Source organism: Gavia stellata, chromosome 25 (assembly GCF_030936135.1).
Source record: "Gavia stellata isolate bGavSte3 chromosome 25, bGavSte3.hap2, whole genome shotgun sequence".
NCBI classification, from domain to species: Eukaryota; Metazoa; Chordata; class Aves; order Gaviiformes; family Gaviidae; genus Gavia; species Gavia stellata.
This window is the reverse complement of record NC_082618.1, coordinates 1,389,324-1,403,561: the sequence shown is the minus strand read 5'-3', so window position 1 is coordinate 1,403,561 and position 14,238 is coordinate 1,389,324. Positions and strand designations below refer to the sequence as shown.

General features: G+C 47.3%; 1 protein-coding gene across 1 annotated transcript in view; it reads right to left on the bottom strand.

The window, feature by feature from the left end:
• Window positions 1-1,609: 1,609 nt before the first annotated feature.
• The window catches only part of LOC104250719 (S-adenosyl-L-methionine-dependent tRNA 4-demethylwyosine synthase TYW1), a 113,870-nt gene continuing 101,241 nt past the window's right edge, over window positions 1,610-14,238 (bottom strand). Inside the window, exon 16 of the mRNA XM_059829496.1 lies at window positions 1,610-1,837. Within this exon, the coding sequence (XP_059685479.1) occupies window positions 1,616-1,837 (222 nt within the window). The 3' untranslated portion in view covers window positions 1,610-1,615. The remainder of the gene's footprint in view (window positions 1,838-14,238) is intronic.

The following is a 14,238-nucleotide window of genomic DNA, read 5'->3' as shown; positions in this document are numbered from 1 at the left end:
CCCATGACTGTGTTTTTCTTCCCACCGGCAGCTGACACCTCTGGGTCTAAATTAAAGCTCTTTCTGCAGCTGGTTCAGTCAGGCTCCTCAGCTGAAGGGCTTCAGCTGGAGCAGGTCAAGCCACCATGCAGCAGATTGAGGTAGTGGGGGAGCCCCGCTGTCTGCTGCCCTCCCTCACCACCACAGCACATTCACCCCAAAACATTGGCTGGGCACAGGGAGGGAGGAGGAGGATGGCCAGCGCTGCCCCGTGCCTCGGGGGCTGCCAAAGGGTCGAAGCCATCGGCAGAGGCGTGGGAGGCTAGCCGGGAATCGGGAGCATTGTAGCCCAGTTCAGCCATCCGGCAACTAAAGGCACAGCCGGACATGGGGGTCTGCCCCAGGTGTTTGCATGCTGATCCTGTGCAACTCATCGGGGACCGCAGCCGACATGGATATTGCATAAACAGAAAGGGAAAGGTGGTCGGCATGTGAAAATGGGGATTTTCCCAACACAAAACAACCCACCCCCCTCTCATTTAAATGCAATTTTCCAGCCAGGCTGCAGTACCTCCAAACAGAGCACCAGGCACAGCCCAGGGTCTCCGAAAGCAACACCCAGGGACGTGGCACTGGACCTCGTGCCTAGACGTCACCTCTCCAGACTGAAAGAGCTGGTTTCTTGACATGAGAGATCTCAAGTGGATTCAGTTTTCATTTACATCTGATTACCACCTCCACCCAAACCAGCAGCGACACTGTCGGCTTGCCTGTGTGGAGCGAAGGAAGCCACCCGCTGACACCCAAGCCCGCTGGGTCCCCACAGCACGTCCTCACCATCAGCAGGACACTGGACACACACAGCAGGAGCCTAACGGGGCTTTGAAGAATTATATATGTTGTTTAGGACTGCTGGGGGAGTGGGATAAAACTACTCGGAAAATATTCGTTGCCAAACCCATGAAGTTGGAAAATATTTGGAGAGGTATCAGAAGTTGCAGACGGTATTAAGAGCAGTGCTGTTACTTATACCATTCCCAAGCTTCAGCTTCTGAGGGTTGGGGTCTTTATAGAAACTGGCACCAGTGTTTAAAATACATAAATCTTTGTTACTGTCTGTACAATAATACTTCCAACAGGGCTCAGGCTTTTAGATCCAGATCCTTCTGCGGTCCCACCTGCACAGATCCAACCAGCCCGCAGCGTTGAAATCCCCTTGGCACTCATCCTCATGGACGCGGAACGTTTTGCTGCCAAGTTGGGTGCCAGCACATGCCGGGCTCTCCTCGCAGAAGGGCACAGAAGTCAAACAAATGCTCCCCCCTCCACATCCAACTCCAAACACTCTCCACTGCAGAGACCACAGCCACTGCCTCCCTCATCATACTGCCAGTTACGATAAATTGCTGGCACACACCATTTGCGATTTATCTTGAGATAGAGAGCATTGTAAATATTTTCATCCACAAAGCCCTAAAAACAGGAGGGAAGGATTAAGTAAAGGCTTTACCCTCCTTCTCAATATCAAACATCAGAAAAATCTAGGTGAATAGATTCAAAATTGGTGTTAGCCTAGAAATGGAGACCAAAACTCAGCAGCCAGCCAGCCCAGAGTTTGGTGAGCCTCAGCCTAACCTCAGCACCCAGAGATGTCTCTCGCTTTGTTCTTCCGCTGGTATCTTACGTCCAAGGGATCGAATCCCCTTTCTCTGGACCCAAACAGCGCCCAGCGAGGAGTTCTGGCTGCGTAATCGGCCGCTGTGAAAGTCTTGGACCCACCGCTCCTCTCGTGCTCTTGCACCAGCTCCTGGAAGCGGTCGTAGTTGATCCAGGTGCACCACTCGCCATTGATCTTGAACTGGAAGGAAAAGAAAACATGTCACCGAGCCAGGCAGCAATGAGGAGTACCAAGTACCACACTTATGCTAAGACAAGCTGGTTGCGTATTAAATTGGTTACCCAGCTGTAGTCTTTTTTAATTTTCTAGCCACATTAAGGTCCAGGGTAAAGCCATCCAGAAGCTAATGTAGGATAACTGCTTTAATAGAAAAAAAGAAAATTCAGGTGGACAAATACCCAGAACTTTCTGAGCCACATTTTATCCACGGGGTTTGCCAACACACACAGACGCAGAATGGCCATTTTTCTTACAGCTTTAGTCATTTAGTGCTGTCTACCAGCAGATAATCTCCATGAGGGTTTGACTGTTGGGTGCTTTGCCAGATCCTACCACCACTTCAGCCCCACTTTGCCAGGAGGAACGCTTCCCACGGTGCATCCCAAAGCCTTCCCAGGTGTGTCCGCACTTGCCAGGTGTCACTTATACCTGAAAGACCTTGGCTTGGGGAACTGGAAGAGCTCTGGAGGAAACGTGTAAATTTGAGTGCAATGCCCAGGTAGCCCTTGATGAAGGGACCTTTCCAAGGTCAACCAAAAAACCCTGTTCAGAGCATGTCACACTGACTCCAGGGCAGCCACAGCCTTGCATAATGGTACGGGAGCAACACCGGAGCCATGTGCTGTGGTGATTGGGATTGATTTGGCTGATGCTTGAAAGGGGCAAGAGGGCTGTGTCTGGGAACGGCGAAGATTAAAAGGTTTAATGACACGAACCCTCTTTCCACGTGAGAATTTTAAGAACTGCGTATTTTGACAAGCTGAAGCTGCGTTTGTCTAGCAGATCTGCTCTGCTAATTTAGCAACAGCCTTGACAGAATCCTCAATTAGGATTTATCTGAGCTAAGAGCTTATTACGCACTTCATCCAAAAAAAAAGAAAAGGGGAAAACAGACTGACTCCCTGTTTTTTTCCAAAAACCTGACGGCTATGCATTTAAAATGGCACTTGACTTTCTGCCCAAGAGCTAAAAGCTTTTTTGGTTGGAAAAACTGCTGACACCTGCAAAAGTTTGCAATCAAACATTGCTCATGCTAATCTATTGCTGCCTGCGTAATTACAGCGAATTCTTGCAGGAGTCGTCCTCCGCACAGAGCGGAGATGTGAGACTGCAGAGTCATAACAGTGGGGAACAAGTCTCGCCATAAATAAACTCGCCCAACGCTCATTCTTCGTAGGCTAAGGTGGAGGCCATGTTTCACCAAGACAACACGTCCTTTCCAGTGTGTGCGGCTGTGAGTAAAGCAACAGCAGAGGAGACAACGTATTGCCTGTAAAGTAGCAGATCCCAAACAGATGCAGGCTCAGGAGACCTGAACTTCGCTCCCAGTGCATGTGGAGGTGTTACGTGACAAATTCTATGCATTAGACTCCCTGCTCCCTCCAAATTTGATTCACTAACACTCAGCGAATTCTCACACAAATTCAGAGCAAAAAACCCCCAACCCACAGGATCCAGCAAAGCCTTTAACACACATGGCACATGGGAGAGTTGTTTAGCACACAAGCTGTTGAGCTTATTCCCACGATGCGTACGGAGAACTGCTAACACCTCAGATGGGTCCCTAGATAGCCTTGAGGCCAACTAAGAGAAACCTAGCACACAAAGAACAAAAAAGCCGCTGAGACTTGAACTCAGCTGAATAGGTAATTTGGTAAAGCCCGTTTCCTTGAAAACCAACAGGATGCTTTAAGGATGGAGCTTGCAACGAGCCCTGTGGTCAAGATTGGCTCGGCAAGAGCACCAAAGCCACAGGGGATACTTGTGCCACCCAGACCAGCTGAGACGAGGGCGCAGACTGCAGCCACCACCCCCAACCCAAACACTGGCATAGCTATAGAATCGTTTAGGTTGGAAAAGACCTTTAAGATCAAGTCCAACCGTAAACCTAACCCTGCTAAGTCCACCGCTAAACCATGTCCCTAAGTGCCTCAGATATCTGCCTCTCCAGAACCTTAAAGCTAGAAACTGCATAAAAACAGCATACAATTACCTGCAGGAGATATTGAGAACTATTTCTACACTATTTGTAGAAGCAGCCCCGCTCAGACCATTGCTGTGTCAGTCAATGGTGATGCAGCTGCACTCACAACCAATTTAATTGGCAACGAGTGGGTAAAACCCCACCATCCTATGACCAGGCTGGCATCAGTGCTGGTGCTTTCATCATCCACAGCAGCTTCAACATCAGTACAACACTGTCACTGCCCAGCCGAGGGCAGAAGCAGTCTTGTACAGGGATGAAAGTCTGACACAATTTCTGGGACACAATTTGATGGTTTCTCTCTTTTTAGAGGCAAGCTATTTTTTTTTACCGCCGTATCACGCCGTGGCTGTATCTCACCACATCAGCTGTTCTCCCATGGAGTTACTGACCTTTGATGAGGTTAGAGGCAGAAGGAAATAAAACCAAAGATCTCCCAACACCAAAAAGTTCCTGACACCTGGAGTTGGGCAGCAAAGCTTTCAGAGGCCACCGGAGGAAGGGCGCAGTGGAGCAAGCAAGGACGCGGTTGGCCCGAAGGCAGCGTGCCCAGACCCGCCGGCTTTTGGGTTGTGCTCCTGAGCAAGGTGGGATGCTGCAAGGTGCCTTGGTGAGTGGCCAAAAGGGACCTCTGCCCTCTCCTCCCCTCATCGCTCGCTCCCCTTAGCGTAAAGCACTACGTATGCTTTCCTGGGGATAAAAACCCTCTCCCTTGCGGCATAAAACCCTCCAGGCTTGAATAAACCACGTGCGTTGCCCTGCGCCCTGAACTGTGGCTAGGTCACCAAAGTGAGGTTTTAAGCTATTTAATTTTGACTCCATCTGAACATGCAGCTCCTGACACAGAGCTGTTAAGGCTGGAAGCTGCCTGCTGCAGACTATAAGGTGACAATACCATTCCCATCAGAACAACCAAGTGAAGGCTGCCTGGGATTCATTACAAAAGCAGATTAAATAATATTTAATATTTTTAGTGCTACAATAGCACAGCTATAAAACATGAAGAAATGGGAACAATCCTTTAAGTGTGTCATGGAAAGCAATTACTTCTGCTGAGGAATAAAAACCAGACAAACATGGGGTGGGGGAGAACAACCTCAATTGCCCACGAGATTTACAGATTGTATTTTAACAATTTTGTGATTATTCCATAGAAAACAAAAGATTTAAGACTGAAAATAATTTCACAACATCCATATAACAGGTGAGCCAATGCTAAACACTGGTGTTATTTCAGACTAATGCGGTCAGGTTTTTTATTGGATTTTTCACTAGCTGGTTAAGTCTTTTAAGGTGATAAAAACATCGACAAAAAGACAAATGGCTGAAACCCTTCCCTCGTTTGTTTTTTTTTAGCTAACATAATAAAAAAAGTAATAAAGCTCCTTCAGCTGGCTCTGAAGCCAGGCTGCTTTGTCTGGAAAGGCAAACTCGCCCTCCCCGAGGGCTTTGCTCGAGCAGTGAGATGACACAGGAGCCAGCACACGCCTTCCCCTCGGAGCTCGTGCTCACGGGGTCCCCAAGCTCCAGTCCCCATGGTCCCACCACCCATCGCTCCCTACAGACGTGGCACGGATGCACAGCAATGCAAAACCCACAGATCCTACAGCCAGGGCAAGGAGCACTGCCCCGAGCAGGCATTAATGCTGGGAAAATGAGAAGCAAAGGAAACGAGGGGAAACTCCTAATGGCCTTCAAGCCCAGAAAAGCAGATCTAGGCATCATGCTGGACCACCACTGGGGCCGTGTGTCAAGGGGATACGTACCTCTGCCAGGAACGGCGTGGCTGGAACCAGGGGAGCCACAGGGCAGTGGTGCAAAAGGACGGAGCTACCTGCCTGGGGTTGTGTTGTCCATGGACACGGCCAGTCCCTCAAATAGCCTACAGCAAAACTAATATATATACTGCAAAGCCAAGCAGGAGCCAGAACTAAAATGGAGAGCCAAGTTACCTGGGAGCATCAGCAGCGCATGGCTAACACCTCCCTTTTCTCTTATAACTCACAAAAGTGGATATGAACAGGAAATTTCTTTAAATTGTCTTTTGCAGGAGGTTTACAGCTGCTTCGACTGCAGAGAGGGAAGCTTCTTGCTACAGAAACCCATCAACATTAGTGAAGAGCCACACTACATGTTTCTTTTCTTGTCAACATATCTACATAAGCAATTTTTGGGGGGTAAAAACATATGCATATATTGAGAACAATATAGTAGTACAATTTACTACATTCCTTCAGACATGCATAATTGCCGAGAAATAAACACAGGGTTTATACGAAGGGATAAAATACAGAAGAGAGACAGAGATAGTGACACATGAAACGCTAACACTGAAAAATGGAAGTCAGCCAAAAATCAATTAGTTCGTCCTAACAAGGATAATGTTATATTTTCTTCAGAAAAAAAACCACGCTGAAACGAGGAGGCTCCTCTTCATCCATTCACTTTGGCCTTTCTCTACAAAAAAAATAATGTATTTTCAGGAAACGACTAAATAGTATGGGCTACGTAAGAGAATAAAGCAGAGCAGTGGGGCAAAGACTGCTGCAGCTCCTTGCAGACCTCATCCTCGCAGAGCAAAGCCTGGATTGGAAGGACAGAGTCTGTCCCCGGTGGGGTGAGGACCCATAGGAAACCTTTCTCTGATGAGCTGTGGTGCAAGGCAGCATCCCTGAGGAGCAGAGGGAAGACTGGGAAGAGAAAGCAGAGCTTCGGGTCTTGCAACAGTTCACAGAATCACTAAGGTTGGAAAAGACCTGCAAGATCATCAAACCCAACCATCAACCCGACACCACCATGTCCACTAAACCATGTCCCGCCGTGCCACGTCCACACGTTCCTTGAACCCCTCCAGGGATGGTGACTCCACCACCTCCCTGGGCAGCCTCTTCCAGTGCTTCACCGCTCTCTCAGGAAAGACATTTTTCCTAATATCCAGCCTGAACCTCCCCTGGTGCAACTTGAGGCCATTTCCTCTTGTCCTATGACTTGTCACTTGGGAGAAGAGACCAGCACCCACCTCCCCACAACCCCCTTTCAGGCAGTTGTAGAGAGCGATGAGGTCTCCCCTCAGCCTCCTCTTCTCCAGACCGAACACCCCAGTTCCCTCAGCCGCTCCTCATCAGACTTGTGCTCCAGAGCCCTCACCAGCTTCGTCGCCCTTCTCTGGACACGCTCCAGCACCTCAATGTCCTTCTTGGAGTGAGGGGCCCAACACTGAACACAGCATTCGAGGTGCGGCCTCACCAGCGCCGAGTACAGGGGCACGATCCCCTCCCTACTCCTGCTGGCCACACCATTTCTGATACAGGCCAGGATGCCGTTGGCCTTCTTGGCCACCTGGGCACACTGCTGGCTCATATTCAGCCGGTTGTCAGCCAACACCCCCAGGTCCTTTTCTGCGGGGCAGCTTTCCAGCCACTCGTCCCCCAGTCTGTAGCGTTGCCTGGGGTTGTTGTGACCCAAGTGCAGGACCCGGCACTTGGCCCTGTTGAACCGCATCCAATTGGCCTGGGCCCATCGATCCAGCCTGTCCAGATCCCTCTGCAGAGCCTTCCGACCCTCCAGCAGATCAACACTCCTGCCCAACTTGGTGTTGTTAAAGTTACTCTTTAACTACTTGAGGACATGAATATTTAGCAGTCCAACAAAGGGATTCTTCCCCAGGCAGATGCACAGGGTTTAATGGTTAAATACAGGAGTTTCATGCAGAGTTTTCAGGCCCACACGAAAAAAAATAAAGCGGGGAAAACAGCACGCGCTTCAGTTGCAGGGAGGCACAGAAATTGGTACAGAATCATACAGGAGGGCAGGGAGAGCCCGCTGCTCCTCTGATGGCTCTTCTAGTTGTGATTTCCAGCATTTTAAAACCTGGCTTTGCCAAATGTTTCAGTCGACACTTATTTTGGTTTGCACATAGCATGAGACATTAAAGGAGCATTTGGCAAAAGCAAGTCTCAGCAAATCAGCTTTTGTAAGGCAGCAGGTCCGATGCTTCCCAGTCCACACTTTCACACCCCATCCCAAAAACCGAATTAAACCCAACTGCCAGCTCTGCTCTTAGACATTCAGAAATGATTAAGTCTTCTCCCTGCCTGAGTGTTAAACTCGCAGCCAAGCAACACAAGCTGACAGCTCACGCAGGGGCTCTGTGCTGCCGGGGCGCCCCGCTCGCCTCCTCTCCCTGCGGCGTGGCTGGATCCAGCACCGTCTGCACGGCCCCTTCCCAGCTGCCACCCACAAACCAACCCCCAAGTGCCAACGCAACGCTGCTGCCCGTGGCTTTGGCGAGCCAGGGCTGCAAGATGCATTCAGTGCTGCAGGCAGGGGGTTGCTTTCGGAAAAGAAAAACAAAACAAAACAAAACAACAACAAAAACCAAAATAATTTCGTGCACAAAGACTTTTTTTTTTAAGGGAAATAATGCATTCAGAGTCTGCAAACATTAAAACATTACAGTCCCTGCACTGCCTGAGCATTTAAACACACAGAGGGATTTAAAAAAAAAACCCACTACTAAACTCCATTTATATTCTCTCCTAAGTAGAAAACCTATATTTGAATTATCTTTGGGGAAGCAGACAGGATATCCTCAGTCTGTTTTTCAGTGACTTTCCTTGAAGTACTTTCTTTGCTGAGCTTCAATATATTCTTTTGCTATTAAGCAAAAGCATTGTTCTGGGGAGACGGAGGGTGGCTTTGCGCACAGGTCTTAAGCAGATTTATTTATTTTTAAGTCCATGCTTACATATCTACAGTCCTGAAACTCTAAAACTTGTTTTGAAGTATCCGTGCAGCCTCCTGCCAGCTGAGCAGACCGTATCTTGGGCCAGGCAAGCTCACAGCCCATAGAGTCACTGAAGACCACTTGTCCCACATGGGTACACTACAGGGCTCCTATTAAGAGTATTTTGAGAAAAAAAAATCTGTAGTAGAAATGTTTCTCTCCTTAGAACCGCTGGCAGCAGCTGGAACAACTCGGCAGCAACAAAACACTACAGGTTTCATCAATCTGCAGTGATATATGTGAATATTCACCTATGTATATGTGAATACACGACTACAAAAATAAATCCGTCCCGGCTACTCTTTACGCTGGCCACAACTGGCAGGGCAGGAGTTAACACCCATCATCCCTTCTATTTCCTCTTACATTTTCATTGTCACCAAAACGACCAGGGGACACTTATAGACCCCAGGTCTGCTGCAGCTTATCGCTCCTAAAGAAACAGCACAAAGCTTGCAGAGAATCGCTCCATGAAGCGCATCCACATGCTCGGGGGGGGGGTAATGTACACATCTGGAATTTCTATAACAGACAGAAGTCTCATGAACTGTCTAGACGGTGCAGCTGGGCTCTTGCAGGCTGCAGGAATTTAAATACCACAGCAGCCAAAGCCGTGTGCGAAGCCGGGACGGGTAGGTTCAGCCCACTCTCGCCACGGCTGCCTTGCCAGTCTTTACCTTTACGATTCCCCTTCTGAAAAATAAAATCACATCTTCCCACTCCACTTCCCAAGGTCGCTGAGCTTAGAAGCATTTAGGACCACCACTACCTGAAACAGGAGATGTCTGTGTAGAGGGTAATGCCATGTCAAATGTGTTACTTGGGAATTAGTTACCACTCCAGATTTGCAATGCGGCAGCTTTCAGCTACTGGGTTTCTATCGCTGGTCTCCACCGTCAGCCACTTGTTTGGGCACGACATCAAAAAGGCAGCTGGAAAACTGATCTTGATGGCTCCAATCCTGAGCTCCTTAATTTAAATTTGAAGACAGCCCATCATTGCAATAAACAAAACAGCTTTTACGCTTCCACACAGGGCATTATTAAACAGATCATATATAATGGGAGTGCAAAGCACTTACATTACGCAACTGCTATGACTATTTTCACCACCTGCCAGTATGAAGCTCTCCAAGTCAAACAAATAATTCATTGAATTATTACACAAATTTCTCACCTAATTAAAGCTCACAATTATTTAAGGCTCCCTTTGTTCGACAGTGGAAGCGACTGAACTAGAGTGACTCAGGAAAAGAAGGAGAAATATTGTAGATTAATCAATCTTAACAGGGTCATATCGCTTGTTAAAAAGCTAAAAAACTTTTCTTTTTAATTACCAGTTGTAACCTCAGGCTTTAGGGCCAAGAAATTAAGATTAAGCTGGTTATTAAGTTACGAATGCATGCAATAGAAGGCAATAACCAATCCAACAGGACACCAGGCACGCAGAGGTGAGAGTCTCACTACATCCCATAGCTGCGGGGCTAAACGAAGATCTGCACAGTGACACCGAGCCCGGGCAATAACCAAGCTTTAAAGCCTTCAGCCACTTTGCAGCCAGTACCTCTGAACAGTTAACAGTACCAAAAGTTTCCATCAATTTTAGACGGAAACAAAAAGTAGCCGTGTAGTTATACATTCAGTGACTTAAATAAGTGCTCATTAGCAATCAGACACATTAAAGTACGTGAAACACCTTCCAAAGCTGACAGCTAGAATGCCTGGAAATGGGATTCGCTATTATGTTTTCCAAGAGAGTGAAACAAAAAGGCGACACCAAAGCCACACTGACCCGACCGTGCACCGTTCCTCGCCGGCGCTGTACGGCCCTGCGCCCCGGGACCGTTCCTCCACAGCTTGTTAGCTTCTATTTATTACATCTAATCTTGTGTAAGTTATTCTAAAGAAAAGATTCATTATTGCAGATTCTTTTTTTTTTTTTAATCCCTACCCGCTGCAGAGCAGAACAACGCGTCTGCCAATTAAGCCAGGGCTACATCCAGACAGTTTTAATTCCAATGGATGAAAAGAGGGATTACTTTAGCACAACTGTGATCTTCTTTTAATAACTAACAGATCAAGCACAGCAGAGCCACCTTCCTATTTGGAAGGAGACAATGGAAAGAAAAAAAAAAACCTTCGGGAAACGTAACATTTCGCACTCACGCCTGCACTAAGGCTGTTCTTTGGCTACTGAGACACCGTGTCCTCAGCTGGGGAGTAACCCCATCCCCTGCTGCAGACACAGGGATGTCACCTATCTGGTGACCTTCTGACACGAGGCAGCGACCCAAGTTTGTGTTTCCCTTGCACTGTAATGCTGTCACAGGTACGGGGTAACTGATGGGCGAGTGGGCAGAGAATGTGATCCAAATTCTGGATCTGGGATGCTGGATGGCAAGGACAGTTTACACTCTCCAAATGATTTGCAAGACAGGAAGGAAATAAAATGTGATGGACTATTTTTCTCTAATATAACCCTTGTTAGTCGATGTGCAGCTGGTAGTTAAGTGCTTCCTTTTCCTCCCTAAATATAGACAAAATGCTCAGCATGGAACAACTTCAACGCCTTTCACCCAACCTCTCGAGCCTTCTGCAAGCACAGCCAGGACGCACGTGAATCCTTCACGTCCCACCCGAGCCCCCGCGGTACAGACACGGGAGACGCTGGAAAACCCAATGGGAAGTAAAAGGCCGATTCCCACTTTGTTAGGAAGATTTCTTGGTTGATGGAGAGCAACGAGCACCTTTGGCCAGGCTACTATCTCCCTCCAACTCATTTCAGTTCAAACTACCCATGACACCTGCCTCAGTGGTACCCTGTGCACCCTCAGCACCGCATTTTGGTTCCGGGAAATGAAATGATTCCAGGGACCTTCCGAAAAGCGGCTGCCTTGGGTCATTTTGTGGCTCGTCCCTGAGCGCAGAACCCACCCGGCTGCACCGGAGAACACAACGCTAACCCAGACCACATCCAACAGGGAAATAATCCAGCTGGTGAGACAAGGGCGGTCTGGGGCACAGGACTGCACCCGCACCACGAGGGAACATCTGGATCCAGGGTATGGACTCGGATCTGCTTGTGGAAGTCAGGCATATCCATTTATTAAGGCAAAAAAAGGATGGCAGCCACTTTTCTGAGCCCACCAGCCATTTATTTCACCCTGTTAACTGAGACCTCCAGAGACATCAAAAAGCAACAGGATTTCAGGACTATCCCGTGTGCTACGCATGGCTAATCGACACGGAAATCAATCCCGGCATCACAAGGAGGAGGCAGGGATGCTCAGAGGTACTAGCAGACTTGCTAAGGACCAGACCAAGCAGCAGCACACGATACAAGATGCACTAATGAGAAACTCGCGGCTGTAAAGCAACAGGGAGAACGTGGCTGGAAAACAACCCACTTGCAAAAGTGAGGTTAGATATTTAAATGAACGTAATAAGAGGTAATTGGCAGGCACGTGTTTCGACACAGTGGAGCGGGTGGTAAACATACGCGTAAAGCAAATTCAACAAAGCACGGCAGAGGGTTTTGTTCTAGAAATTACCAAGATGCTAACTTTCATTCCAAAAAAAGTTTGCTGCAAGGCAGCTGCAGCACATTCCCCCTTCTTCGGCACTTGTTATGGTCGTATTGAGGTTACATTTATTGTTACAACCCAGGAAAAGCAGCTGCCTAAGGTCTCTCTCTCGAAAAGGTTACTTGAATGAACTATTAAAGTTGCCGTTGTCTCAGTATCTCAGCCAATTAGTTTAAAAGTGCTGTAATAAATTAGATTTTTTCTACCACAGCTTTTATAGGATTTGCTACAAAGCAAATATAATTACTCAAAAATTGAGCGCTGTTGCTAAAGAAAAGAATCAAAGAGGATGGAGCCAAAACACACTGGGCACTTCTCAAGGAGAGATGGAAACCAGCATGCAGGGGGAGCAAAAGGTGGGAGGAAGATGCAGAAGAGACAGGGAAGAGCTCTCCCTCCCATGGGAGCCCAGACCAAGCCACGGCAGGGCTGCACTCAACCCTGGCTGTCCTTGCTTGGCCTTCAGGCAGAAGAAGCTGATACCCAGTTGGCCCAAAAAACCAGTGGAAATACCAGTAACCAAGGGTTTTTCAGGTCACAGTGAGCAGGGCGCAGGCATTCTCTGTGTTATTTTTTAGGGCTCTGTGAAGGGTAACTGGTAAACAAACATTTTGCTGTAAGACTTCAGTTTACGAGACTTTTTAAGCTCTCCTGGGATAGCGCAGGAGTGCCAGATCCAAAGCTCTCCAAGGTTGAGTGGGACACATCTCACTTTCCAAGACTCACCGAGTCCTGACGGCTTTCACAAGCACCTCACCTGTAACTGCAGAAAGACACTCGGACACCAGGAGCCCACTTCTGGTCAGCAGGAAAAAAAAAGGGGATGTCTGTGTAGGAAGAGACTGGGAAGCCTGATGGTAGGTTTTTAAGACACTGAAGTACCCCAAAAATGCAACAGCTCCTACCTCTGCATCACCTCTTGATTTCCCAAGAAAAGAAAGTAACACCAGACATAAAAACTGCAGCTTCCTCTACCTAAAGTCCCTTTTTCTGCCTAAATCCCTGGCCTTAAGAGACTTCAGGGCCTAAGTCCTACACTATTATAAATCAAGTAAGCAGGTGCCAATCAATGATTCTCCATAAATCAAGGAGCAGAGGCTGCAAGCTAGATGCATTCTTTCTCTGACATTTACAGACCCATTCGTCCAGGCTGGCATTTCAATATTGGCATTTAAAAATCATTAATATGAGCACTGTTTGAACACCTTAAAACTAAGACCTAGAAGAACACAGGGAAATAAATCACATTTCCTAATGATTTTTATTACCGTCTTCCTGCAACTCCTTAACTTTTTAAAGATCCTTTGATTTTGCAATTACTCACTACAGTTTGATTGTTCCCAGAGTACAGGTTTTCTGCAAATAATATACACTGCTAAATTTTATTCTCCACTGGAGCCTGAAATTCAGAATTAAATGTAATAGAAATAAATTTATTTTTTATTAGTTATTTTAGTACCGGGTATGGATTGTTTCCAAAAGGTGCCCTCTCCTAATGGCTTTGGAAAGCAAAGCAGCTGTTGAATTCCTCCTGGGCCAGTATCTATCTATTCTTGTTACTAACGGTGTTGCTTAAATTATGCATCAATAAGTTAGGTGGCAATCTGTTTCCTTTCTTTCCCTGGGCCCGTCACCTTAGAAGGGAAAAAAATATTTTGCATTCAAGGATTTGCTCAAGCACAGTTGCCAGTGGCAACAACCAAGATCGAGACTGTAAATAAAGCAACTTTAAGGTGAGTTAACACAAAAATAGTGCCAGGTATCCGGTTTTTCTCTGCTCCTTTACAGCCATTGCTGTAAAACTGCAAGTTGCAAAAGCAAGCAATAGTTTTGTAACTGAGCAGAAGTTTTCAACAATGAGATTCTCATCATTTTCAAACACGGATTTAAAATATTTTAGATCTTTTGCAAGTGGTGACTTTAACCCTGTGTGTACTGTGAATCACCTCACTCAGACAGCCCTACAGCACCGCTCACTAAAACCAGCTCCCATTTAAGGGAGGGAGGCG